General features: G+C 46.7%; 2 protein-coding genes across 5 annotated transcripts; one reads left to right on the top strand and one right to left on the bottom strand.

The window, feature by feature from the left end:
* Positions 1-831: 831 nt before the first annotated feature.
* LOC135826198 (ras-related protein Rab-1B-like) lies at positions 832-18626 on the bottom strand. 3 transcript variants are annotated; one of them, XM_065338834.1, is made up of 10 exons: positions 18194-18626; positions 11729-11902; positions 10911-11539; positions 8984-9044; positions 7773-7833; positions 5595-5672; positions 4748-4846; positions 4085-4150; positions 1837-1890; positions 832-1275 (listed from the first exon to the last, which is right to left on the bottom strand). In XM_065338834.1, the coding sequence occupies exons 3-10, from the start codon at positions 11233-11235 to the stop codon at positions 1102-1104; spliced, it is 918 nt and encodes a 305-aa protein (XP_065194906.1). In that variant the 5' UTR covers positions 11236-11539; positions 11729-11902; positions 18194-18626; the 3' UTR covers positions 832-1101. The 3 variants fall into 3 exon arrangements, with proteins under 3 accessions (XP_065194906.1, XP_065194915.1, XP_065194910.1); XM_065338843.1 differs by lacking the exon at positions 11729-11902; XM_065338838.1 differs by lacking the exon at positions 18194-18626 and having other exon boundaries at positions 11729-12190.
* A 555-nt stretch (positions 18627-19181) lies between these two features.
* LOC135826183 (corrinoid adenosyltransferase MMAB-like) lies at positions 19182-26956 on the top strand. 2 transcript variants are annotated; one of them, XM_065338823.1, is made up of 9 exons: positions 19182-19534; positions 20189-20223; positions 21145-21238; positions 21851-21908; positions 22374-22446; positions 23661-23758; positions 23874-23938; positions 24399-24458; positions 26152-26956. In XM_065338823.1, the coding sequence occupies exons 1-9, from the start codon at positions 19467-19469 to the stop codon at positions 26234-26236; spliced, it is 636 nt and encodes a 211-aa protein (XP_065194895.1). In that variant the 5' UTR covers positions 19182-19466; the 3' UTR covers positions 26237-26956. The 2 variants fall into 2 exon arrangements, with proteins under 2 accessions (XP_065194895.1, XP_065194888.1); XM_065338816.1 differs by lacking the exons at positions 19182-19534; positions 20189-20223 and adding an exon at positions 20236-20645.
* The last annotated feature ends 140 nt before the right edge of the window (positions 26957-27096 follow it).

Raw genomic sequence — 27096 nt, 5'->3', positions numbered from 1 at the left:
GCACTGGAGTTTAAGACGCACCCAGATTTTTGTAGCGAAATACAGTGGACATCTACTGTAAAAGCCATTATTCTAACGAGGCGCATATAATATTATAACGATTTCCCAAAATTGACTAGTTTACGTGTACCAAAGGTAACGATTCTCACTCATTCTCAACGCTCAATCGCACAGTATAATATGTATCATATCCGTATAAAGATTTCTATTTTAACGACAGATTTTTCCTCGTTTAGGGCCTGGTCAGACTGCGGCAAAATCGAAATAATCCTGTGATTATAATCCGAATCTCCATAGTAACTTGCCGCCAGAGCGGCAAAATCGAGAGTTGACGCTCCAAAAAAAAGCAAGAACGGACCACGCATTTCCGCTCCAAACAGGAGTTTGACGCTGATACGCCATTGACGCTGATATTCGCTGATTTTTTCATCTCGATATCGAGGAGCTAATTGGCCACGGACAACAACAAAACTCATAAGCATGGTTGCAAGGATTGCACTGAAGGTGTTGGCGATCCCCAAGGTGAAGGAATTTGACGTCGTTCGTGGAGATTACCACTTGACGCTCGAAATTAAGTTTGAATTTTCATTCTCCCCACATGTGTAGTGTGATCGCAATTCTAATTCTGGACGCTTTTCTTTTTTCGTCAGGCAACCAAAATTTGCCGCAGTCTGACCAGGCCCTAACTCGTTAGAGTTAGCACTTCGTTATATAATATATATGGCTTTTACAGTACTCCATATTTCACGGTCAATTTGACCTAGAATTAAAGTGCGGCTTAAACTCCCGAAAAATACGGTAAGATTCACTCATCTCAGACCACAGGGAAAGTAACCTTTTTGGTGGCTTCAGTATTGTATAGCTGATGCTATGTTTTCTACAATAACGGCAGATAGCCATATATCTGACCCATATGTATATAACATATCACACTGTTGCACAATCTGGGTAAGAGACTCTTGGTACATGTAATAGGCTACTAGTAACAAGTTCGAAGGTGAACAGTTGCATGAAAGTATCACTCAGTCAAGTAACAGGTTAGGATGCTCATGACACTTGCACAACGGGTTATATATAATAGCTACATTGTGGTCTGCAGCACTATGCAGCACGACAGCAACTGAGGGCAGGTTTTTCTCCCGGCCTTGCCTTGGATTCACACACTGTGCTTTCATGGCTCTCTGCATGAAGTTGAAAGCCACCGGAAACTTTGCGTGGTACTGCGCTATTGGAAGCAGGGCTGCCACGCGGCAATTGTGAGAAAGCTGTCCTGGTCTGCAGCAACACAACAGATGGGCTCAATACTCATTAAATTGTCCTCGCCGCCATCAGTGCAAAATACATCAAAAGGTAAACTTCGCACATCCACATTATAAAAGGGAGCTGCATTGTGGCTCAACGAAATCTGGATATTATGAGCCAGCTTGCACCGGGCGCTATGCACTCCTAACCAAAACATAACTGAGCTGCACCATAAAAACTATTTAGATGAAAATACTAGTACTTAGGCCAAGTAAAAAAAAAAGCTAGATGATCGTCCCCGTCCGCCCCAGTTTTTGTCAGCGCCCCAAGAAATATTTTATTTTTTAAATCGTGAGTTTTACTATATGGACCACATACTACTAGTATATCACAACGTCAGTATCGATCTGCTGAAGAAAGAAAAAGAAAAAAAGAAAAAAAGAGAAAAAAAACCTTGATGTTGTTGTGTACACTGTGTGCATGAGAGGGTAAAAAGTAAAAAAATAAAAATAAAATCCTCCCGCCCTCCCCGATTTTTCCAAAAAAAAGGACGATCATCTAGTAATTTTTTTTACTCGGCCTTAGCCTACTTACTGAGCTGTGTGGACCGAATGAATCCTTCAAGTCCGTCATCATGACCTGGAAAAGCTGCCACGGTCAGCAAAGATCAAGTAAAACACGGCAAAACAACTGGATTCATTAGCTGGAGGGATTGAAAAGGGGAAAGGTCTGAAGAAAAATATGCTTTCAACAAAGCTATGAATAACACTATTGATGCCGACATAATACCATGATGAACTAATGAAATATAAAAAATACTTTCCCAATGGTCTGCTTGACAACTTTACACTGCAATAGGAACCACGAGTACCGTAAAGTCATGTCCAGGTAGACTCCCTTTAATTCGAACCTCAAATTGCCAGGCCCTAACTTCGAATTATCCAGAACTTCGAATTATCCAAATGCAGCCCCATGCACTGATATGTATGTCAAAATGCTTGAAATCGCATGCTGAATATTTTTTGCACACTTTTATTTGCATCAACGAAACATAGGTACCGGTCATGTAAAACGGATCATCAAAACACTGGATTGACACAAAATCATTTTGACATTATCTTCATCTTCTAGTGAAGAAGTTGTCAGTCACTGTAGCTTTCCTGAAACAATTTCAACGGAAAAGAACTGCGCTGCCTAATCCGCGTCATGAAAGGCCGTTGGACAGCAGCACGTCGTTCTGAAGAACGGAAGTGGAGCAAAGGCATAGACAATATTTACGACAATAGTGTTGTTGTGCGCCAACATCTCCGCGCACGAGCTGGCGCGGTAAGAAACTTCAACTTTTAAAGGCCATCGAGATCCGCGAAGAGAGTCAGCCACCTGGAAGAAGTCGTCTTCAATCAAACCTTTGCAATTTGCCTCGCACGGGCTTGAATCAAATTTCGAGAGAAGGTGGGTTTCTTGAACGCTATAGTCGATCCTGCAGCGGACCATCGATCGATTTTTGAGCTACTCTTGGCTAGAGAAGGAGAAAAGAATGAACTTCGAATTACAAGGATAGCAACTCAATCTCACTTCGAAATAAGCGTTCAAAGGACATAGCCAATGTACTGTAAACAGCTCTTCTGTACGAAGACTGGGTTCGAATTATCCAACCGGCGCACTTTTCGTACTTCGAATTATGCATTCGATTTTGACTTGAAGTGACTTGCAGAAGATCGGTACGACGAAAAAGTTCGAATTACACGGAATGTTCGAATTATACCGTATTCGAATTAGAGGGAGTCTACCTGTATATAATCTTCTCCTTCTTTTACCATGGTTGGCTATCACCCACATCTTCCCGTTTTGGCTGCCATTGGAAGCCATAAGATGTTGAATAAATATTAGGGCTCAAACGGTCACGGTTTTACCCGTAACGGTTAACTGCTAAGCTAACGGTCGGTTTAACGGTTATAACCTATAAGCCACGGCAATCCTGCGGACTCTTTTTTAACCGTACATTTGACTATACTCATTCAAAAAATGTACCCTATTGAGTACAACGCACACATGTACATTCTCTCGCATGCTCATTCATACATACTCTCACACCAAGAGACCAGATATGACCGAGTTGACAGCCCAGAAATTGCGTACGCGTGCGACAGCCTGCGAAAGTGCATACTTTGCAACGACCTGATACTTGACAAATTGACTGAAAAGTTACTGCGTAACCGTTATCTTTATTGGTTAACCGTTAATTCTTCGTAACCGGTCTGCAACCGGTTAATCGGACTAATCGTTTGAGCCCTAATAAATATATAAATAAATAATAAAAGCCGGGTTTGCATACAAGCACATCGCGGATAGAAGCCTGAAAATCAAACGGGTCAAATGCATATAAGCCTTTCGCGCGAAGAAGCCTGGCTTCTATGCAAGCGCGGATCGGGTAGGTCAAGAGTGCATGCGCTATGTACGGTGCATAGTAAAACTGCCGCCATACCGGTAGTCAGTGGTAGATCTACGCGTGTCGCGCGTAGAAGCCTGGCTTCTATGTGCATACAAGCCTGGCAAAAATATCAGTGGCGCATATAAGCATGGTTTGCATACAAGCCTGGCTTGCATTAAAGCCTGATGCAGAAAGCGGCTTACGTGCTTATAAGCCCGGCTTTTATCCGCGACTTTACGGTATGTAGAGGAAAAGGACATTGAGCCGGAGTTGAAACACCCAGTGCCACCAAACAACCGGCTAAAACAAAATAGAGAAGCAGCCCCCCCCCCCCCCCCCCTCCCCAAACATACAGTCATACAGACGTAGACTGCACAATGCCATGTATATTACTCTCTTCTTTTAACTCACCTCAGTGATACCTTCGCCGGTTTTAGCGCTTACTACAAAGTGCTTGCAATGGTGAGCTTCGGCAAACTGGACACATCATAAAAAATAATAAAAATTCACGGTTCGCATGAGACTCGACTGGAGGCCGAGTTTTCCGCATCCGCCGGAACGCCACCACCCTCTAGGATCAAGGCGCAGATTCAGCTCCTAAGCGCATTTCATAACACGTTTCATAAGCATAATGGAAAAGAAGCAGCAGCTATAAGTGAAAGCTTGACATCTGGCACATGCTCTAATGCTTCCTGAGTGTTTTGAAGATCTGGTTTGCCTGGATTTTCTTCAACAAGCCTGTCAAACCAATCATTTGGTAAGAATAGCAAGGTTTTTGTGACGCATGCAAGCAATACTCCGAAAATGTGTTTATGCTGGCGCTTAAACATTTCTGTCAAGACAATGGTGCGACACAAGAAAATTGAATTGCACACTGTGACGTGACATGCACCAGTACTGAAACAGCAGCTATTGCTTGTCGAGATCATAATCCTACAGCCAACACATGCTGCTAGGATGATGGGCATACATATGCCACAAACTGCCGTCCGATGCCTCTAAGCCCTTCTTTTCTCGAAGCAAGGATGCACCTCGGGCAACCGATTAGTTCTACTACACAACAGGGTCTCTAACCTCTTCGGCTTCTTTTACATCCACTTCTTTCTCTGAATCAGGCAGATCATTCTTATTGCCGACGATGAACATGACCTCACGCATTGGTGTTAGACCATCCTGCACATATCAGGACAATATCGACCATTCAGAAAGAGAGGAAAAAAAACACCAATGGTAGCTTCAGAGCCCAGAAATGCAGTACATGTACTGCAAACTGCGTAATATTTGCGACGTTTCAAATATTCGCTAATTTCGTGAGAAGAGTGTAATGTGGATATTAGCCAGTACGACTCAACTTTCAAAAGTGTGTGTAGGTATGACCAAAGCGCTCTGCGGACATTTGCCATCGCAAAGTCGCTAGTTCTGAAGGGCCGTGAAAAGTTTAGTGACGTGAATTACATCATTGGACAGGTCACAGTACTGATCTCGGTACGGAAAGCAAATATATGCACAGGTACATGCATTATAGGTCACATCCAACAATGAAAGTGAGTCAGACCTATCCCAAAACCACCACCACCACCACCAACAACAACAACAACAACAACAACAACAACAACAACAACAACAACAACAACAACACCTCTTATTGGCGATGGTGCCATCGTCAGAATAAAGAATTCAAATTCAAACAACAACAACAACAACAACAACAACAACAACAACAACAACAACAACAACAACACCTCTTATTGGCGATGGTGCCATCGTGAGAATAAAGAATTCAAATTCAAACAACAACAACAACAACACCTGCACCACCCTGGACCACCACCACCACCACCGCTTCTACCGCTGACTGCAGCCATGCCATAGGGGTTCTGTCAGAGAGACCTATCTAATCTTCTCCCCCGTATACTCTTACCTTAGATGCCATCTGAAGCCAGTCTGTGATACGTTCGTAGGAATCCCGAGATGAGAGATCGTACACAAAAAACAAGCCCTGAAGATGACGTGGGATATAGGAGGCATATAACAAAAATTAATAATGAAGGTCAGGTCAAGACAAATGCATTCATAGAAGAAAGCTCCTATCCACTCCACGTTCAACGGCCTCCCCAGCAATTGTTCGATTTTGTTTCATTCTCCTTGTGTACAGGATTGGCTGTGCATGTGCATATTAGGGTGCACCTGGATCCTAAAGTAGAACTTGTATGACTCACACACTGCAGATGTACTCAATCTTCAGCCTAGTGTGTAGAAATAGGATCCGCCTACAGCAACATACAGTACTGTAAAACACTCAATCTGCGGACAGAACTGTTTCGTCCTTTGTGGACTCGTCAGCGCAGCACAGAGGAAATGAGGCCGAACCTGATAGCAATGGAAATAAAAATTTCCAATCAGGCCCGAACGTACCTTGCCAGAGTGCTCAAACTGACAAGTCAGTGAGCTCTGCATAAAGCAAACAGCAAAGGCACTACCCCACGCAAGAGTGCTCAACTGCTACAAGAGCAGGAGCGAAATACTCAATCTGCGGACAGAACTGTTTCGTCCTTTGTGGACTCGTCAGCGCAGCACAGAGGAAATGAGGCCGAACCTGATAGCAATGGAAATAAAAATTTCCAATCAGGCCCGAACGTACCTTGCCAGAGTACTGTAAAACACGATATTTTTCAGTGTAACTTTAATTTCGGTGATTTCGGTAGTGAAAACAAGCACCTAAACTTAGATTATACCTAAAAGGCACCAGCGCATGCACTGTATGTGAAGGGAATGCTGGTCACCTAATTTTACATTACACCTGAAACCTGGCAGGTACCTGATACCGAGATTTTTATACACCTAAAATTACATGTTTTACAGTACAGTAGGTATCGGTTATAGCGTGGGTGTTTGAAAAACGACTTTCTATTCTTATTTCCGATATTTCTTAAACACGATAAATCAAGTGTGACATCATGTGCATGTGCGCAGAGGCAGGAAGATCATCGTACATGCAATGTAGTGTTACGGTGCATGCGGCTGGTCATAGTCACATAGGCTTACCATGTGGCTATGCCGCGTGACACGAGTTACATGACCACACCAGTTGAACCTGCAGCACTACGACCCAACGCGAGTCAGATCGGAACTGAATTGGACGGACATTATTACTACAGGCGATATACTTTGTACTAATCTGGCATGTTTTGCTACACAAAGTCCATTCTTAGGCTGCGTTTACACGACAACGCTGGCGGTGAGAACGGAACAAAATCCTTTCGGATCCATGGTTCATTTACACGGTACGAGGAGCAAAACGTAAAAGTTGTACACCAAAACGGAACAAAACCAAAACGCTGGCCAAGGTGGAAGAATTTGAAAACGGAAATGTTCTGCCGGATAAATTTGGATGTGTAAACAGTCAAAACGGTGTTCTGGCCTCGTTTCCCGTCACGTTTGCTTCGTTTTCGGCCGTTCACACGGATCCGACAATCCCAAAAATTGTTTTTACAATTTTCGTCATGTGACGTGTGTTGTCGTGTGGCCTGTTTTCAACTATTACTTGAGTGTGATTGGTGCTTCCATGGCAACACTTTGCACATGACGAACTTTGGCGGATCTCGTGTAGACGCTTGAAAACGATACAAACGGAGACCACCTCGGATCGGCTTTGATCATGTAAACGTACGAAAACGAAAAAAGAAATGCGGGACTGAAAACGGAAAACTGGCCGTGCGTTGTCGTGTAAACGCAGCCTTAGGACCGATATATTCTACTGTAAGATAAAATTGCTTGTAAGAATAAATGCGCACTTGAAATCCATGTTATGATTATGAAAACATAGAGTTCATTCTTGTAGGCAGTATATTCTTTTACACGACCATGCTATAACCGATACGCGCTGTATTACTTTTTTTTAATTCAGAGTTGAGAGTGACTGGTGAACTGATGCAGTCCAGTGAACCGTTCAAAGCATATTGTTGACCGCCTGAAAGCATCACAGCTCTAACTGCAGCGAGGTTTGCGTGAGGGCAGGATACTTGATGCTAACCAGAAAGAGCGCTCGGCCAAGCTGAGTGGTGGTCAATTAACAATTACAACAGATACACCGGCTCACCTTTGCACCGCGAAAGAACTGCATAGTCAGGGTTCGGAATCGCTCTTGTCCAGCCGTGTCCCTAGTAAAGGCAGTGGCAACCAACATGTGGTGCAATTTTAAAAAGCAATACTAATCAGGGGCATCGCAGGGCAATGGGAAGTGGTACAACCCGGGGTCGGGGTGTCCCTGGGGAAAAAATCGGATTTTTCGGCCATTGTAGGCGGACCATCCTGGCCGAAAAGTGGTACGACCATGGTTGCACTGGTCGTGCCATGTGTGACGCCGGCCCTGATAATGCCATGTGTGACGCCGGCCCTGATAATGTATTCGGGTACACAATCATCCAGCCAAACTACATGGTTGTGCTAAATCCTAGCGTTTGCTTAGGTCACACAGAGACATGGCCAAGGTGCATGCATTCTCAGTCAACTAGGTTTACACGGCTGACATCGCTATCAACGAGCACACAGTACAATCAGCTGTACTCGTCGCAAAAGTCTACAAGACATGCGGAGTTGGTGGCACTGGAAGAGCAGGCCTGATTTCCGGGCATGTCTGAGCTGCTAGTGATATGGTTTTTTCCCCCAGACAGCGATTGCCTCCTATTGCAGTGGCACCTCCGCAGCAGAAGTGATACCAGCGTCCAGACGATGGAGGCAAGCGATCACTCCCCGTCCACTAGCCGGCACACAGGTGCCAAATCACAGCCTCTTTTTTTTGTCGCATCCGTGCACCCATGCACAGAATAATGCGGCAAATGATTTCAGCGGAACTCACACTGAAACCCATGGCAATCAAGTGTACTGACAAGTAGAGTGCAGTGACATTGTTTACAGTTCATGTACAGTCAGTCAACTTCGCGTATAACGACACTCGGCGGGGCATCAGAAAAGTGTCGTTATTCGCGAAGTGTCGTTATACCCAAAGTCTCATTATATGTATTACAATTGGATGGGACTTTGCTCTGGGCATGGAAATTCTGTCGTTATTCGCGAATTGTCGTTATATCCGCAGTCGTTATTGGCGAAGTTGACTGTACATGTATCACATTTCCAACACTACTAGCACAAAACACTGGAAAGGGCCGCACTGTCTTCCTCAGAGGCTATTTTACGTTCATAGCTCTGAAAATGCGAGATATGTAATGATACTTACTTAGCCTTTAAAAGTATTTCAAAAGTAAGTTCATGTAAAAAACAGATACCAAGCCAATGTGGTCGTAGACTCACCAAACTTTCATACAAAGGTTCATTCCATCCACTACCATCGGTAAAGTAACGAAGTCCATGCCTGTTTGAAGGACCGAACAAGAGTGGCAGAAATATGGCAATGTCGGCGACAGGAGACAATATCTACAGGAACATACATGTACTGATTTAGGCCCGGCATGGTGGTGGGGGGGCAGCTTACGGATTTAGGCCCGGCATGGTGGTGGCAGCTTACGGATTTAGGCCCGGCATGGGGGGGGGGGGGAGCTTGCGGATTTAGGCCTCCTTGTCAGTTTTGTGCTAGATTGTGCACGTTGACTGTACAAAATCTGATTTACAGTCCATTTCAAAACTATAGACGCGCGTACCTAGGCAAAAACCGTTATGCCAGCATCTATACCACATAAAATCTGTGATCACTTTGTGCATACATTTTTCCAAATTGGGCGTCTGTTATCCAATCGTTTAGAAACTATATGAGAGTAATTGTGGAGCGGTCCTGAGCAATATTCCGAAAACTATTCTCAAAAAGGTCCAGCCAAATTTGAAATATTTCAAAAACCCTACCCGTCTATAGTTTTGAAATGGACTGTAGTTGGTGGACTCGATCGCATGCCCACATTTTTCCATGTTATGATACTGTAAAACTGTAAATTTTCGGTGGTGCAATATTTTCGGTATTTCCCAAAACCAACGGTTCGGCGGGATCGGTAGCGCGAAAATTTCGGTAAACCAGTTTTCCAGATCCAAAAATGCATTTTGCACACTGTGTGGCATGGCATGGTTGAATTTTAGGTCGCGTTTTATTTTAGGTAAAAATTACCTGTACCGAAGTTACCGAAAATAAACTCCACCAATTTTTTCCGGTTCTACAGTAGTAAGCCTGCATTCTCAGTGCCATCGATGCCTGTTCGACCACCGAGTACCCAGTGGTTTCCGGGCAACCTCGAAATCCTACAAAATACGCCGGACATGTCAAACCATGTCAAGCCGAACGAGCCAGGTCTGCAAAGCCAAAATTCTTTGGCATCAAAACTTGAAAAGGATGGACTGTGCAGAGGTTCCCCTGGTTTCAGAGTTCACCGACTTAACCCCAGACAGGTGTGCCTCTATGAACCCTCTGTTACTGACTATCGACTGCATTTTCATTGAATGGCATGAAAAAAACCCACAAAAACCGAAAGAGTGTGGGGGGGGGGGGGCACTTTTTCACAGGACTGCACTCAATCAAAGTAGGGGCTGTGCCCCCCCCCCCCCCCCCTTACCCCTTTGGCTAGAATCCTGGCATGCTGTTGGTCATGATCCCGACTAAAAGTAAGTCGGCATTACATGTACGTGTGGCATGTTTGGTTTCTTATCACGCCTCTACAGTGTGCATGTACATGTACATATGAGCCGGTATACTGCGAATGGTGACTTCAAGCACTGCTTTGGGCTGAGTTCCGACTTTGGGGCTCATAATATGGCCGAATTCGGACATTACCATAGCCGATCGAAAAGCCGATTAGACGAAAAAAGGGCCGATTTGGGGAAATGCCTACTATACCCCCGGAACCAGTCCGGTTGGTCAGGTTATCACCGGACCAACTTCTTGGCCACCAACACGTGTTTCCTAGTAGTTGCTACTGTGGAGGGCATGTGTACCCGGCACATCATACACTACTGTGGAGGGCATGTGTACCCGTCACATCATACACTACTGTGGAGGGCATGTGTACCCGGCACATCATACACTACTGTGGAGGGCATGTGTACCCGGCACATCATACACTACTGTGGAGGGCATGTGTACCCGGCACATCATACACTACTGTGGAGGGCATGTGTACCCGTCACATCATACACAAAGACTATGAAAGGCTATGATACTACCGGACCAATCAAAAACTGTTTCCGGCAGTCCTGTCCCAATCGACTGGCAGCCAATAGTACCCCGGATTATCCTTACCTATCGTACTCATGATGTTGGCCGTATACCGTCCCTTGCTATACCGGTGAAGAATGGACGTCTTTCCGACTGATGATTCTCCCAAGAAGGACACCTTGTACATCGCCTCTGGGCGAGCTGAGGGGTTGCCAGTGGCAACGGAATGGCTGGCTTGGCCAGATTTGGTGTGATTCGGATGTGGGCCGGAGTCGGAGGCTTCACCACGCGTGCAGCGTGCGGAGGCTGGCACCGTATTGCTACTACTGTGGATCTTGGCTAGCCTGATCATAGTGTCTGCCCATTTGCCTTTGGGCGTTCCACGAGCACTGCCTGTGACCGGTGCCATAGTAGATTCTGCTACTGCTATGAGTCGACTCACACGACGTCACTGTACAGATGCAGATACCCTGTCAGAAACCTGTGCCTGGGTGCCGGATGACTAAGAGATTCTCTGCACAACCGATTACAAAACAACCGCCGAGCCAATCACCGAACTGGCAGTAGCGCCAAGCAGACACACGGCCGCAGATAAAATCTCCCTGTTAATCGGCTCAGACTCCTGAAAGCGGCCGGTGGACGTCACATGCACTGTCCTGTCTCCTCCACTGGAAGCGGATATAACAGCCGACAGCGGCAGTATAGTACTACAGCTGCAAGCACGGACACAGACAAGAGTCAACAGTATTCAGTAATACAAACCAGTTTGACTTATCGGCAACGTTCCAGGTACAACACGAACAACACAAACCGTTGAAACCTTGGCAGAAAAGAGAGAGAGTGAATAGCCGCCACTATACAGTATACTATTGAACGCTCTTATAAAATCTTGCGCTACTCACCGCTGAATCACTATGACACTACTGTCACTAGCGCTAGTGGGCTAGCTTATGACTCTGAGATGCAGTAACAGCTAGCTGCTTCTTCCTGATAGTAGTGATACCAGGTTGCCGCGCTGCTTGATAGAAGTTAGTTGTACCGGAAATTATGTAAGCAGGATGCAAGCTGAAACCGTTCTATGCAAGTCAAACCAAGACGAACAACTCAGAGTCAGAGAAACAGTTTTCCTACCTTTCCTTCGCTTGTTGTTGTTTATTTTACTTCGCAGATTCTAACGGACAGGTTACCCAACAACAAGAAAGCGAAGGAAATAAACTTCTCCACGGACAGTCTCGCAAAGCTCATCATCTCATACACGTACTAAAAATTAATCATGTCATGCCGCACCGGCCGGCGTCTTTAGTTTAGGGTAGTATAGGTCATGTAGTTACTACAGCACTTATACTTTGTTACAGTAACTGGCATGCATGCAAACACACGTAGCTAGTTCAACGTACACAGTCACAACGGCGTGGTAGGTCTACTAGATCCACTAGTAGTACTAGTACTAGTACTCCTGTGCTGAGTCGACTAGTCTGTTATGTGTGTGTGTGGGTTTATCGAGTCGCTCCACGATTTCTGCATCCGGGAGGCGGGAGTCGAGTCCGGGCAAACCACGTAGATCTAGTACCAGTGCAGTGCGTGCTACAAATCATGATCGCAGGGCTCGAGACTACTGTAGAATGGATCGCTTCACCAGTACAATGTCATGGCGTGGGGCAGTGACTCCAAAACTACATGCACTCTACAGTGACGAGGGCGGTAGCAAGTGAAACCAAACCCCTCCCTAGGCTAGGGCCCAGGCCCAGGCTAGGCTAGCTGCTAGCTGTAGGCCTAGCCCTACGCACGTCCCGGCACGGCCGGCTAGACTCAACTTACTTGTCTCAAGTCAAGTCATGACCATACCAGGCGCCTAGGCGGCCCTTCTGCATGCTTGACCTTGCCGGTCATGTCAGGGAGTCGTGAAACTGAAACCCTTTCTGACACGTTTACGTCGCATAGGCACGGAAATGACGATCGCGATCGCGTCCAGCAATGGCAGCATGCGCAGCCTAGCGTCTGCATGTGCGTGACGGTGTGAATGAGGTGATCAAGGGCACACTCCATTCCTACCCTTCTTGCTCTGTTTCGATTACCCCCCCCCCCCCCCCCCCCCACCACCACCACCATGAATGATCATGTCACTAACCGTGTGACTTGTCAGTGCATCAAGCCCGCCCACGTAACCATGGTAACACTGACTTTTGACACTGACACTGACTCTTATAAGTTATATTGTCTCTATAGCTATACCTGTACCTGTAACTGTACCTGTACTGTAACTGTGCGGTTTCACGACTCCCTGACTGTAACTGTGCGGTGCTGTAAGAAAGTGATGAGAAGATTCTGGAGAAAAACGTTCTGGAAACGTGTGTATGACGTGTAGAGAGTAGCAGCACATCTGCGGGACCAGTGACTCGCTCTAGGGCGAGGTTGGCAGAGTCTTTATCGTCTCCGTCGTTGTCGTCATCGTCGTCGTCAGCATCTTCCTCATCTCCCTCCTCCTCTTCATCAACATCAACAGCCATTGGAACGTCAAAGGGAGCATCATCGCAGCAGTGCCATTAACGGACGTGATAATTTTTGTCTAAAGCGAAAAGATTATACCGACCTTACACGGTGGAATCCGTATATTATGCCGGAGCATAATTTTTTGACGAAATCCCAAGATTATGCCAAATATTATGCCGGCATAATCCGCCAAGCTGCAAGGCCAAGGGCTAAGCAGCACCGAAGAAAGGTGTTGGGAGAAAGGAAGGGAGGGGAGAGCTATGCGCACGAGTGTGTGTGTGTGGGGGGGGGGGGGGTGAGCGTGCTGTCTATCGGTTACCCCAGCAAGTGTAGGGTGTGCACATATTGGTAACTATCTTGGCCGTTTTATGCCGATGTACTCCGTGTGGTGTAGACCAGGCCAGGCGTGCATTGGTGGTCGATTCACATGGCTTCGCTAGTTGTGTGGATTAGACAGTTAGTTATCTGGCGCAAGTCTTGATCTGTCAGATCTTGTCCGCTATCGTTGCTATAAGTATAAGAGAAAATCTGTGGGTGCACATCTACATGTAGTACACTTGCAGATTTGCGTGCTTCTCTTGCGACGGTCGTATACCAGGTATACACGTACATTGTACATGGTTGGTTGGTTGGTTTATTTTAATTTGCACAATAAACGGGAACTAGGCCCACTGATATAAAGGCGAGTGGATAAGCCGCATTTAGAAAAAGAGGACAGGAATTAGAAAATTAGGAAAGAAGAAGTATCTGACAGAGGAGTCAAGCGAGTATCAGGGGTGACAGGGTGGTCGAGGAGAGCTAGGGGGCGGGCTAGTCTGAGCAACAATAATGGTAGGCAACTTATGCTAAACTTTTTCTGTCTTGCTATGGTCCAAACGTCATCCGGCAGCAGGTTCCAGAGTGCAGATCCTGCGACGGACGGCCGAGAAGCACCAGAGCGAGTGGAGGATGGCTGACTGAGCAGACCACTGGACCTCTGATGACGGGTTCTCCTGCCAGCAGATCTGACGAACAGTACAGACCACTTGGCACTAGCTTTCCCGTGAAGACACCTCCAGACAAACACTAGTTGTAGCTTGCGCTTCCTGAGTTCGCCTATCCGGTACAAGCCGTGCTGCACCAGTAGGGGATGCGCGCACGGTTGTGTAGGGTGGGTGGCAGTCGATAGCTCGGATAGCCCTGTTCTGTAGCAGACCCAGGCGATCAAGCTGGCGACCAAGGAGCGCGGGGAAGAAGGCGTTACTGCCATAGACTATGTCAGGGATGACAACAGCCTGGACGAAGAGACGCTGTGCAGATCGGGATAGGGAGCGACGGGCTCGCCACAGCGCACCAATCTTACGGGTAGTCTTGCTCACAATTCGGTCGACTTGAGCGTCCCATTAAAGCTTACTATCAAGTACAACACCGAGGTATGGGTAGTCAATGCTGTTGGAACGGCTACTCCACGACACTGGACAGTTACGAGAGGGTTGTCCACCTGTCGGTGAGGAAGAAAGGTCACAGCTCGGCTTTTGGTAGGGTTGAGGACAAGGCCCCTCGCCTGTAGCCAAACAGCTAGGTTGGTGACTGCTGTCGTAAGCGTAACATTAAGCTCCTCATCTTTGTCCGTCGTTGTCTGTTCTCCCGAGCTAGCTCCCTCTTCACCAGCTTCTTCGTGAGAGTTACTGGTGACCGCACTCGGGGAGCAGCACATCACCTCGTTCGAGTACCATTTTGGCCCGGTCCTGCGGGTCGAGCGACCATGCAGTTCAACGGCGCAGTCCTGTGGAACCAGCTCCCGCCTGATCTCCGTTCCGAGCCCAGCCACCTTCAGTTCTGTGCCCTGCTAAAAGCGCATCATGGCTCCGTTTAAATGCTTTTCGGCTAGTGTGTTTCTGTGGTATAGCGGACTGAAGAATAGTAAACGTGTTTTGCAATATATGTATGAAGCTATTTTGTATATAGTATGTTCCCATTCCGTTTTTGCTTTGGTGTAGCCCTGAGGTTGATTGCTTATTTATTTCTACCCTTCCTCTCTCCATACTTCTGTCCCCCCCCCCTCTCTCTCATTCCTTCTGTCGTCCACATGTATCAAAGGAGGCGAAATCGCCTGTTTGTGGTGCGACGTTAAATAAACTTCTACAACAACAACAACAACATGTCCAATGTGTATAGTCCGGTCACATTTCCCCTGTCCCTGGCCCCTGGCAGCAAAGAGACTGTCAGTGAGAAGGCAGAGGGCATCCTCAGTGGAGTGGTGCTGACGGTAGGCAAATTGGGTAGTAGGGAGGCACTGGTTGGTTCGAAGGTGGCGGACAAGTTGACGTTGGACGATATTCTCAAGTAGTTTAGATGGTGCAAGGTACATGGTGTGTGTACATGGTGTGTGTGTGTGTGTGTGTGTGTGTGTGTGTGTGTGTGTGTGTGTGTGTGTGTGTGTGTGTGTGTGTGTGTGCGTGTGCGTGTGTGTGTGTCTCATATGGTGCAGTGGTATGTGCAGTCGATTTCCAATCGAGAGGTTGCGGGTTCAATTCCCGACAATTATGGTCGCACACGTCTTCCTTCTCTTTCTCGGGCTCTTCCTGACTTTTCTTTCATTCTCCTGGGTGGTTACCAACAGCCAGTGTATGCCGGAGTATGTGGTGTGGTGTGTGTGTAGAAAAAAATGGAAAAATGAAAAAAATAGGGATTCATTGGCCAGAAAAAGTCACTTCAAACAGCTGTGTGGTGGATACCAGGCTAAAAATAGTGGCGGTCAATTCATCAGCCTTGCAAGCTGTTGAATGGTGTAATCCCAGCACAAGTAACTGCTATGTTCCCTGTCATCGCTTCCGCGATGGGCATGTCTGAGGTCTGAGGTGTGTGTGTGTGTGTGTGTGTGGTGTGTGTGTGTGTGTGTGTGTGTGTGTGTGTGTGTGTGTGTGTGTGTGTGTGTGTGTATGTGTGTGTGTGTGTCTCTCTCTCTCTCACGGCTGTGGAATCCGCGTCAGCCCCGTGACATCCCCAGCCTGCTGACATCGCGCCGCATGGAGTGGCTTGGGCATGTTGTGCGAATGCATGAGGAGCGTGCCCCGCGTCAACTACTGTTTGGCACCCTACATCCTGTCCGTCCAATGTGCGGCCCGAGGAAAAGGTGGCGCGATGCTGCGTGGAAGGATCTGGCGGCGTTGGGCATCGACGAATTAAATGGTATGACTTGGCCCAGGATAGACGGGAATGGCGGGCCGCTTGCAGTGTTCTGCCCCCGCCCGAACCCGTTTGTGAGCCCCTGCGGATACCTTGTGCCGAGTGTGGCCGTCTCTTCTCCAGGAGTGGTTTGCCTCGTCATAAATGCCTCGATGAGCGCCGCAAACCTGTATCAGAACAGAGAGGTAGCCGACAATGTTCTTCCTGCGAGCGCTGGTTCCGCAGTGCCGGAGGTTTGGCGGTCCACAAGTGCCCCAACTCCCGGATGCTCCCCGCGACATCGTCTCGGGCTCCGTGCCGGGCGGCGGTGTCTACCATTGCTCAGGCGACTCCTCCGCCGCAGCGTGTGCTCTCTCATGCTGCAAGGCCCACTGTGGGGCCTGTGGCCGATGCTGCCGCTCTACTCGTGGATTCCAAATCCATAGCTGCCGGAGATGGCTCTCTCGTCGTGCCGATTGAACATGGTCCCTGATCTCTCGGCAGACTGCCGACTTTCTGCCGTCGCGCGTCGTTTTCCATGTTGTCGGCCCCGCGAGGGGACACGTGACCGTAATGGCAGTGTTTACCAGGACCATGTGTGTGTGTGTGTGTGTGTGTGTGTGTGTGTGTGTGTGTGTGTGTGTGTGTCACTGTGTGTGTGTGTGTGTGTGTGTGTGTGTGTGTGTGTGTGTGTGTGTGTGTGTGTGTGTGTTTGATTATGTCTGTCAATCCGTTGGCCTCAATGTCTACTTTCCGAAGACTACGTTCCTGGTGCGTGGTACTGGCAGTGTTGATGCGGACTATTTCCCAAAGTCTATTGCTGGTCAACAGGTGGAGTGCGTCTCTTCCTTTGTGTATCTCGGCAGCTTGATATCGCCCGATACCAGAGTTTCAGCTGAGATTGATTGCCAGTGCAGCACGAGCGTTTGGTGCTCTTCGCTGCATCTTTGATGACCGAAACCTGTCATTGTGCACGAAGAGACTGATTTACAGCGCACGTGTGGTGTCGGTATTGCTGTACGGCTCCGAGTGTTGAAAGTCCTTGATACAGAGGAAGTCCGTTTGGTATCATGGTTAATAACCATTAGCCCTTGGCGGATAATGCTCGAAAAGGTGGCAGATTCTGCTCGAAAAGCAGTGAAATTGGCAGAACCATACAAACCTTATGGCGGGCAATTCCTCAAATTCTGCTCATTGCTTTATCCACATACCAAACATGCATGAAACTTACCCGAAAAAGTACCGAATTCTGCCAATTTTTCTGCCGGCATTATCCGCCAAGGCCTAATGGTTATGCTGCAACGGGAGGGTATGTTTCGGATTAGGTACACTAGTGCACATGATTGTACTTCAAGTTCACGGCCTCATGCCATGGATAGAGTCTACTATACCACACTAGTACAGAGTCGAGCCGGGATAAATGCCTTTGTAGCACAAGGGCATTTATTCACAGGTAAGTTGTGAATAGTCTAGGGATCTAGGGCTAAAGCATTCGGGAAAAGTGGAAGACCCCCCCCCCCCCCCCTAGATACGCCCAAGACGTTTGTTTTCTAATGATGGATGGATTGATGCTAGTAAGTAGGTACTACACTGAGCACTCCTGGGTCTTGGTGAACAGTAGTGCAGTCACTGAGTGCTAAGTCTCTAGCTAGTCTAGGAAAAGCCGGATTAATTCAATGGTCAAAACGTGAGGAGTCACCGTGTAAGTAGCTACTAGGCACTGTACATACCGAATCGTCCGTTGGTGACTCTGAATCGTCCAGTTCTGTAGGTGTTAGCCACAGTGAGTCTGACACTGACTCTCACCACTTCAAGTCCAACTGCAAGACAGTGTTGGCAACACGAGGGCCGGGGGAGTATGGCTACTGAATGTTATGGCAGTTGGCAATACATACATGTATGCCACTAGCTAGTAGTAGTAGTACTGGCTACTACTGCACAGACTTTGTCTCACTCTCAGATTTCAAGTACAAGTTCTATACCTTCAGTACTATTTCAGAAATTAATCATCAATGGACGACTGGGGAAACTTCCCATAACGCTACCAGGCTATTCGTATTCGTCTCAATCTTGAGAAGTAACGCTAGCTCAATAACCATGATAACGAGCAGCACTTAGTAGTCACTAGCAGCGTCTGGGTGCAACTCCGGGGTTCCCTTTGCTGCAGTACATAAACTGATAGCAATGCTCCGTCTCGTTCAGCTCAGCTGATTTCATTCAGACAGCTGATCGGTTAGAATGTGACATACATGTACATACATACATGTCAATACTACACTAGTATCCAGATATCAATTTTTATCGTCAACCATGCTAGAGTGCATAGCCAGTTATGGCTATGTCTCTCTTGCTAGTATTCAAAAGTCAACTGTAACTGACGAGATGCGATCGTTTGGAATGAGACAAATAAACTACAACAAGCCCCTCCTCGCAAACTGCATACAGTATGTGTAGTCTTTTAGCCTATTTGTATTTCTTCGGTGACCTGACGGGTCGACCTTCCATTGACATTGCGGACAAGAGAAGTGTCAAATTTTGGATATTTGAATTTACCGCATTTGTCTACTTCCACGTGGCCATGGCGATTGATCAGTGCAGTGCAGACAGGTATGGCAGGTCAGGGCGTCGTAAAAATACTACTTCCAGGGATTTCCCCGCTTCAAATCAACAAAAGCACATTTTGCAAACGTGAAATCAAGAGTTCATAACCCCCGGGCCGCGGGGGTTATGAACTCTTGGTGAAATTCAAAAGAACGCTGGACCGCCGGAAAAGGTGGAACAAGGAAGGAAATTTCATCGTGCCTGTACTGGCCTTGATCTTGATTCCACTGGCACTGAGGATACTACAGCTGCAGTATGATGATGCCGATGTAGTGTGCATGCTCCTTCCTATCCTTGCAATAGTTCAGTGGATATGGATGGTCTCAGAGAGTAATCTCCTGTCTTCACTGCGTCTTCTTCATTAGTCTCCACTTCATTTGTTAGATCTTCTGAGTGGCGAGCATGGCATCTTCCCTTGCACTGATCTCTCGCCAGTCAACACTGTTCTTGACACCACGATCTTTTTTCAGGTATGTTGAGTAAATATCAGCATCCACAACGCAATCATTCCTGGAAATTGTTCCTCACACAAGAGCTCAGCCCAATAACGAAAGATGGTGCATTTATCCTTTGTGATAGTTCTTGTTTGAAAACTGAAAATTTAATGACATCATTCGTTGCTTAGCATGGTGTTGACTCATGCAAGCTGCATGGGTGATGGAGTGGAGGAATTCCCCTCCACCGCATGCGCTCTCTGGCCGGCCTCATCACACTAGCAACATGACTCCAAGTTGTAGATACTGAAAAATAAAATCTCCTCTATACGGCGCTGGTTCGACCATTGAGGGTCGCATCAGTGAAGGTTGAGAATACTGAATTAATGTTTTCACGGTTCACTTGAGACTCAGTTAGACGGAGTGTTCACCGTCCGTAGGAACACCACCACTCTGCAAAGATCTAAGGCGCAGATGCAGCTCCTAAAGCGGTGGCAGGTGAGTTGATCAGTCCACCAGCAAAGTGGTCGAAAATCCTGAACGAGTGGCTAGAATTATTTTGAAGCACTAATTTTTTTGTTGATGTGGCCGTAATACTGTGTTTTGAACACACGACTGGAAGGAAGCACTGGAACACCAACATGTTGACTATATATAGTGTATCTGATTGTGTGTTTTGTCTCTTGCCAGGTCTATCAGAATCTACACCAAAACTGGTGACAAAGGTCAGTCTTCGCAACTATTTGAAAGAGTACTCACAGTGTGGCACGCATATACACTTTGGACCGCGACAGACATCTAAAACCTTCGAAGGATGTGGATCAGCGATTCAAAAGCACACGGAAGCTATCAGAAACCTAAAACGTGGCTGCAATCAACACTTTGTTTCTTGCAAACAGTTATATCACTCAAGAAAAAATGAAGCAAAGTGAAACCAGACGGTGTCGAACAATTTCTCCAAGACTCGACTTTACGAAGATTGACCATTCCCCTCATTGGCTGAGCTTGAGCAGGCTAAGTAAACTCTGTGCTTGGAAAGCAGCACACTATGTGGTGCTCTCCCAACCCAACCATCACTGGTGGCACCAACTGTCAGTGACTCTCTGTTTTCTGCATGACAAACACGTCGTGAGCACCAAGCAGCAGTGTAAGTCAGTGTTGCACCTGGAGTGATGAAAACCGATGAAGTTAGTTGTTGTTGGTCAGTCACAGTACTGTCACCTGTGGTCATCGTGTGTTATTAGAGAGGTTCTGCAAAACGAAAATGCGTGCAAACTTTCACTCTACATCATGAAGTGAGAAACTTCGCACGGACTTTCGCAACTTTGGACGCGAAAGTTGCAGGGAACATGAAATGAACTTTCGTGGGAAGTTTCATGAGATCGGGTCATCCCGTACATGCACTTGGCGCGTGCAAACTACGAAAATTTGCAGAACACAAAGTTCGTGCGAAAATTCGTACACATTTTTGGAAGGCCTGCCGAGAAACTTCATTTGAATTTTCGTTTTGCAGAACCTCTTTATTGGAATGCATTGTGATCGTGTGCGTTGCAACATATCAGTTGCATGCACAGCTTAAAAAAAGTGTACCAGGATTTCGATCATTGGCCCCTATTTGTCCTGCACAATCTTGAACGTGTTCTTAGGCAAAACCAGTAATTACGCGGGCGAGCGTTTGCCGAAGGATGGGCCTACATTTGAAGCGCTTGGCTGCACTGATGAGCTCTCATCTGCAATCGGGTAAGTCCTCGAAGTCCCTCGGAAAACCTCACCATCCATTAACTTGAACTCCATGCCCACGCTGATTTCTTTGCCAGATTTTCTCAGGGTGGATGTTTTAGACATGTGATTCATAACATTGCCACCCCTTGATTGTGAAGACTTGTTAGAGTTGAACAAGCAATTTTGAGCTCACATGCTCTTTCCCTCAGCTCTGTAAATTCACAACTCAGGTCACTGTATCAGCTTCAAAGCTATGACTAATACAATGTTGCCTCTGTGCTAGAAATTGTGTAGAAAACTACAGCTTATCACGCCACACCCTCTAGGATCAAGGCGCAGATGCAGCTCCTAACCGTGGGCTTGCGTGGGCGTGTATTCATTTTAATCGAACAGTATCAAATGAGGGTGATTTCCTGACGTTCGAGTGTTTGGACTGTGCATTTATCAGAGATTCCCTGTCGAACAGAGCTTTTGAGTATGTGTAACTCAGTAACTGATCTGTTACTGCTTCATGCCGCTGTGTGTGACTTGTGGCCGGATTCTATTTGTCTGTAAGTCTAGCATGCAGCGCTAACTTCCATTCCGCCCTCGAACTAATGAGTAATTTCTTTCTTTTATATTTTCTGGTAGCCATGCTAGAGAGCATTGTCTTGAGGCAGGCCATGGCTTCCACGATCAATTGCAAACGGTAAGGTTTGCTTGCTTTGCACGTCATGATTGACTAAGGTGTCATGCGGGTCATGTAAAGCTAAAGAAAATTCTCTTGTACATGCCAAGTTTTGCCAATACTGGATTGGGCTCACGGCTATCTGCACATAACCCCTTTGTAGTATGGCATCGATTAGCACCGTTTACACGGATAATTGTGTTGTTTTAAGAAACACGTGTAACTGTATTCAAGGTTCAACTGGGCTTTATGAAAATGGTCATGATCGGTTCCTAGCAGTGGCAAGGTACGTAGGTCTTTGTCAAATGCAAGGGGTTCAGACGCCTGCTGGCGCCCCGAAGCCCGGTCCGGCTAACTTACCTTACCAGTGTGTGGACTTTGATAGCCTTCTGTATGTAAGGTGCTATGGTCAACAGCATGTTGCAGATGTTCTTACTGACTTGATTTACTTCACACATTCTCTCCTTGTGTGTTGACTGGCCCCAGATCCAGTGTGACTTGCAGGACGTAGGGTCTAATATTGCAACGCCTCGTCAGACAGCGTCTGAGGATCGCTTAGGTTAGCAGTTCAGTCGACTGAGCATTCCTACTTCCTAGCACAGTGTACGTGTCTTATGTAATAGCCCATGCACGTAATACCCTATGCATGTCTCTCTGCTGAAAGCATCCTCTCCATGCAAATTCATGTACGTTAGCGGTGATGGGTAGCCGCCACAAAATTCAATTCGCGTTTATATTACAGATGTAATATATACAATTCATCAATGGGGTTTAGCTGAGGCTGGCTGAGACCCCATGCGGCGGCCATGTTGTAGATTAGAACAGGTAGCACACACACCTTGTGCACGTATAGCTTCATTTACCCAGACAGGAGAACGAGCAGTTGTGGTTTCGTAACTCTGAGTTTCACGAACTGAATCTATCATCAGACGAAAATTGACCAAGTGTCCCCGGGTCCAGATTCACCGAATACACCTGCAAACTGTAGATGCTAGCTGCAGCCGATGGTTGACATGCTCAGTGTCACCTATGAGGGACCTAAGCTTTCCTACGTGACTCCACTGTTCTTCAGCTCGCTTAGGTGTGTAATTGATATACAACTTGTATGTACATGTACATACCGTTTTCAGGCCATTGACTTGCAGGGATCGGTTCTCAAAGTCAACATCATCTGTGAAAGCCAGAGTGAACTGAATAGCTTGAGAAATATCGAGAGCAGGCCAAGTGTTATCTTGGCTTCAAGATCTCTTTTGGGCAGCCTCAAGGTGTATGGTGAAAAGACAATTGCGCTGTGGGTACCACTTCTTCACTAATCCGTTTGAAAATGCGAATGACTCCTTTCTTGGATGCTATAACTAATAAGCTTCTGTAGCCCCCACCCTCAACAATTATTGCATACTCGAGTCTTGGTACACAACTAACTTACTAACGTCACTGTAGCTCATTACACTTCCCTGGTTGTCTATGCAGAACATAGCGAGCACATGTGTGCTGACACCGGTTTGCCGATATAATCAGAAAAACTGAAGTGATAGCATTGACATTAGTCCCTCTCCTCTTGTATGGCTTGTGTTATTTATTTTCTTCTGAGCTTGGATATTATGAGGGGGGGGGGGGGGGAGGGATGCCCCTGCATAGTATACAGGGGCATTCCTCCCTCCCCGTAAAAAAACCCCAAAAAAACGGCCGGATAATGTCCGATGTCCAGCCATTATTTTGCGCTCTGCCATACTGAGTTCTGGTGTTTAATTTCTATGTCCTGCTGTGGTGTAGTGCGGACAGCTTTCCCCGAGGAACGTGTAAAACAGCTGGAGAAGTGGATTGATGAGATGGATGAAGTTCTCCCGCCGCTCAAGAACTTCATCTTGCCGGTACGTCTTGGGGTCTATTGGCACCGATGGGAAATTGTTGCCTTTTCATTGTTCCACTGGTTGGCGTTTGAATTCAAGTGAAGACACGTGCAGTGTGTTTGCTCTCTTCATTCAGTCTGGTGGGAAGGCAGCGACTGCTCTTCACATGTCAAGGTCAATATGTCGACGAGCAGAGCGGCGGTAAGTGTTAGCTTCTGCACGTACATTCTCAACTACAGTTGCGCTCGGTGAAATCCGACCCAGGGTGCATTTTTGGCACCCTCACCTTGCACGGCCCTTGACGCCCAGGGAATTGGAAGTGGCATGAATGCGGCTGGACGGACACATGCACAAATACAATGATGTAATCAGAACTGGTCCAGGGCACCAGTTTTGCACTTTGGGTTAGATTTCATCGAGTGCAACTGTACAATGAAAGGGTTGCGCACGGCATTTCGCACGGGCAGGTGACATGTCTCGTTACAAATGTCATCATGACTGTATTACTCTGGGGTAGCCCTTCCCCTTCACTGAAATGCATTGGCCACTGGGAGCAAGAAGCTTGGAAAGATCAGCCAGGTAGGATGTGCATTTCGCCTTGCACATGTATCTTGTGGTTCAACGGTTCTCTGCTCTTTTCACGTTTTGTTCTTACCCACAGGGTTGTACCACTGGTTAGAGAAGAGACTGTCGATCGAGATATCCAAATCTATTTGAACAGGTACATGTACATGTATGTGGAGCAGCACAGTTTGTTTTAGGGGGCGTTCGAATTGTCTTCATCAACTTTTCGAACAAATTTTTAAAAGAGATTAGTTGAAGTGTCCCAATAGAACGGTTTCTATAATTTTTGAGTTTTTTCAGTGGAATTGTCATGGCGATAATGACGTCCGATCAGATCGACCATCTCGACATAGCTCTTCCAGACTCTTCGGAACTAATCCACCTCTCCCATCGGATGAGATTGTGGAGTTTCGAGGAGTTTCGTTTTTCTGAAGAGGCCAATAAGCCACCTCTTCAGAAAAACCAAACTCCTCGAAAAGTCAAAGAGTGACAATTCGAGCGCGCCCTTAGTTGTTGTGTTGAGTGTTTTCTTTAACCTGCTCACACAAAGTCACCACAACCTACTCCCATTTTGGAATCAGTGAGTTGGCCCAAAGACCTGTGATCCGACCTTGAGCTGATCTTGAAACTGTCTTTTGGAAAACTGTCTTTTGGAAAGTTGGAAACATTCAGTGACCTTTCAGAGCAGTTTTACAACAGCCATGGTAGCATGATCCATGTTACCCACAGTGTCATTTCAGTAGCACTCAGTGTTGCAGGGGCGTAGGAACCGGTCCGGCAGGCCCGGCGGTCGCCGGACCAATAATTTTGGATTTTTTTTACATTTCAACCTTGTTGATGGCTTGTCGACTCTTGTACAGGTACCATGTTTTAGGCCACACCGAGTTAATTCTATGTTTCGCGTCGGATATTTTCTGGAAAAGGCACGCGGGCAGGCGGAAAAAAAACAAAAACAGAAGAAAAAACAAAACTCCATTCTATGTGTACTGAGCCAGGTTGCACACAGAATACCCCTACTAAACTGTCACTTCTATCCAAAACGACAACAAGTCGTCACAGGACAGCTGGCAGACTGGGCTGGAGTGATACAGAGATTTCATGGATGGATCCTTCTGCATTTTGACATGAGATGAGTGGGATCCCGCTCCATCACAATCGTGGAAAATCTCGAAGTCCTTGACACCTGGAATCTCTGCTCGCTTGGTGAGCAGGCCCTAGGCCTACCGCACGGCTTGGAAAAATAGAAATTTTCATCTCTCGCACCTTCTACGTACCATCGCCTGGAATGCAAGATTATCGAGAATCTAATAACCTCTGATCTGCCATACTGGCTAGAGAATGTTCGCCAGAACAGCCATCGATTGGCTCGTCTAGGTTCTTTTTTTCTTGTCAAGGATTCGAAAAGGTACGCGGGCGGGTGACGCGAAACATAGAAATAACTTGGTGTGGCCTTACATCGACAATGCGGTGTATCATCAGCATGCATATTCTTATTTCTCATATTATTCTGTAGCATTAAAATTATGGCCTTTTAGGCCCAATTTTCAAAAAAAAATCCCGGCGAACGCCCCCCCCCCCCCTCTCACAATTTTGCCGCACCAATATTAAACTGCTTCCTATGCCCCTGTGTTGCTGCCATGGTTCTTTGTTATTCAGCGTGCATGTAATGTAAACCGTGTACATGTACAATGAATAAGTGTGTTGCTGCTCAACATATCCATCTGTACTACTTGTACAAGTATCTGTATGTGCTTGTGTGTGCATTTGTAGGTGCGTGCTTGCGTGCATGCTTGTTGCTTCTCATCGTGTTTCCAATCTGTATTGTGTGTGTGGTGTGTTTTGCATTCTAGGTTGAGTGACTATCTGTTCACACTGGCACGACGGTCTGCTCAACTTGAAGGCAAAGAAGAAAGCATCTACAAGCGACCCAGTTGAGCTGCGCCATTCCATGGTACAGTTGCTGTTGCTTCAGACTGTTCGCGTTGTTCGCACCAGGCAGTATTAGTACTCCCTGGTTCGCACTGTTCACACTGTGTCTGTGCTAAGCACACATCCAGATAGTGCTTGTCCACGTAATTGGATATACCGAGTGCAACTGAAGAGTTTCTACTATATCAGTTGTCATTCTAGGCATATTCACCCTTCCTGAGACCTTGGTGCACATTCTGGAAGTATTTTACACCGGGCAGGCACCATGCATAGATCATGTATAGCCTTTCTTCCGAGTTGTAGATAAATAGGTAAGCGGCAGCTTTCGGTGGAATTGCTGTTTTTCTTTGGAGTTGTTAGTGCAAGATCTTGATGCGATCAGCATTGATGCCCTGTTTCCCAACCTACCCGGCTGTGTTTTAATTTGGCCGTTTGTGCCACTTTAGGCGTGTGCTTTGTGGCGCTTGCGCGTGCGTGCTCTGTGTGGTCGGTCCTGAACATACCAGTATATTGCTTCAAGTATCATTTCTTCCTTCGTATCACACTTCCTTCTCAGGCTTGAATCTGCTGCTGGTCACTTGTTGATACGGGCATACATATAGCTGTAACTAAAGTATCATTCCCTTTTCGGTTCTCCACATATCCACAGTGTCATCCACAGTGTCATCATTCTAGCTTGGTAGCAGACCATGAAAGTGCTGTAATGCTGATACATGTACACCTGAAGCACCATTGTGGCTGTGGTATGGGTAGATTACTAGATCTACTCCGTACCCGGAAGGAAAGAACGGCGCGAATGGCAAACGTGGAGTGGATCAGAAGCATGGCACCGCCATGTTGCATTTTGTGCTCTTGACTTGACGGGT

The sequence above is a fragment of the Sycon ciliatum genome, chromosome 1 (assembly GCF_964019385.1).
Source record: "Sycon ciliatum chromosome 1, ocSycCili1.1, whole genome shotgun sequence".
NCBI lineage: Eukaryota > Metazoa > Porifera > Calcarea > Leucosolenida > Sycettidae > Sycon > Sycon ciliatum.
This window is presented reverse-complemented; position numbering and strand designations above follow the sequence as displayed.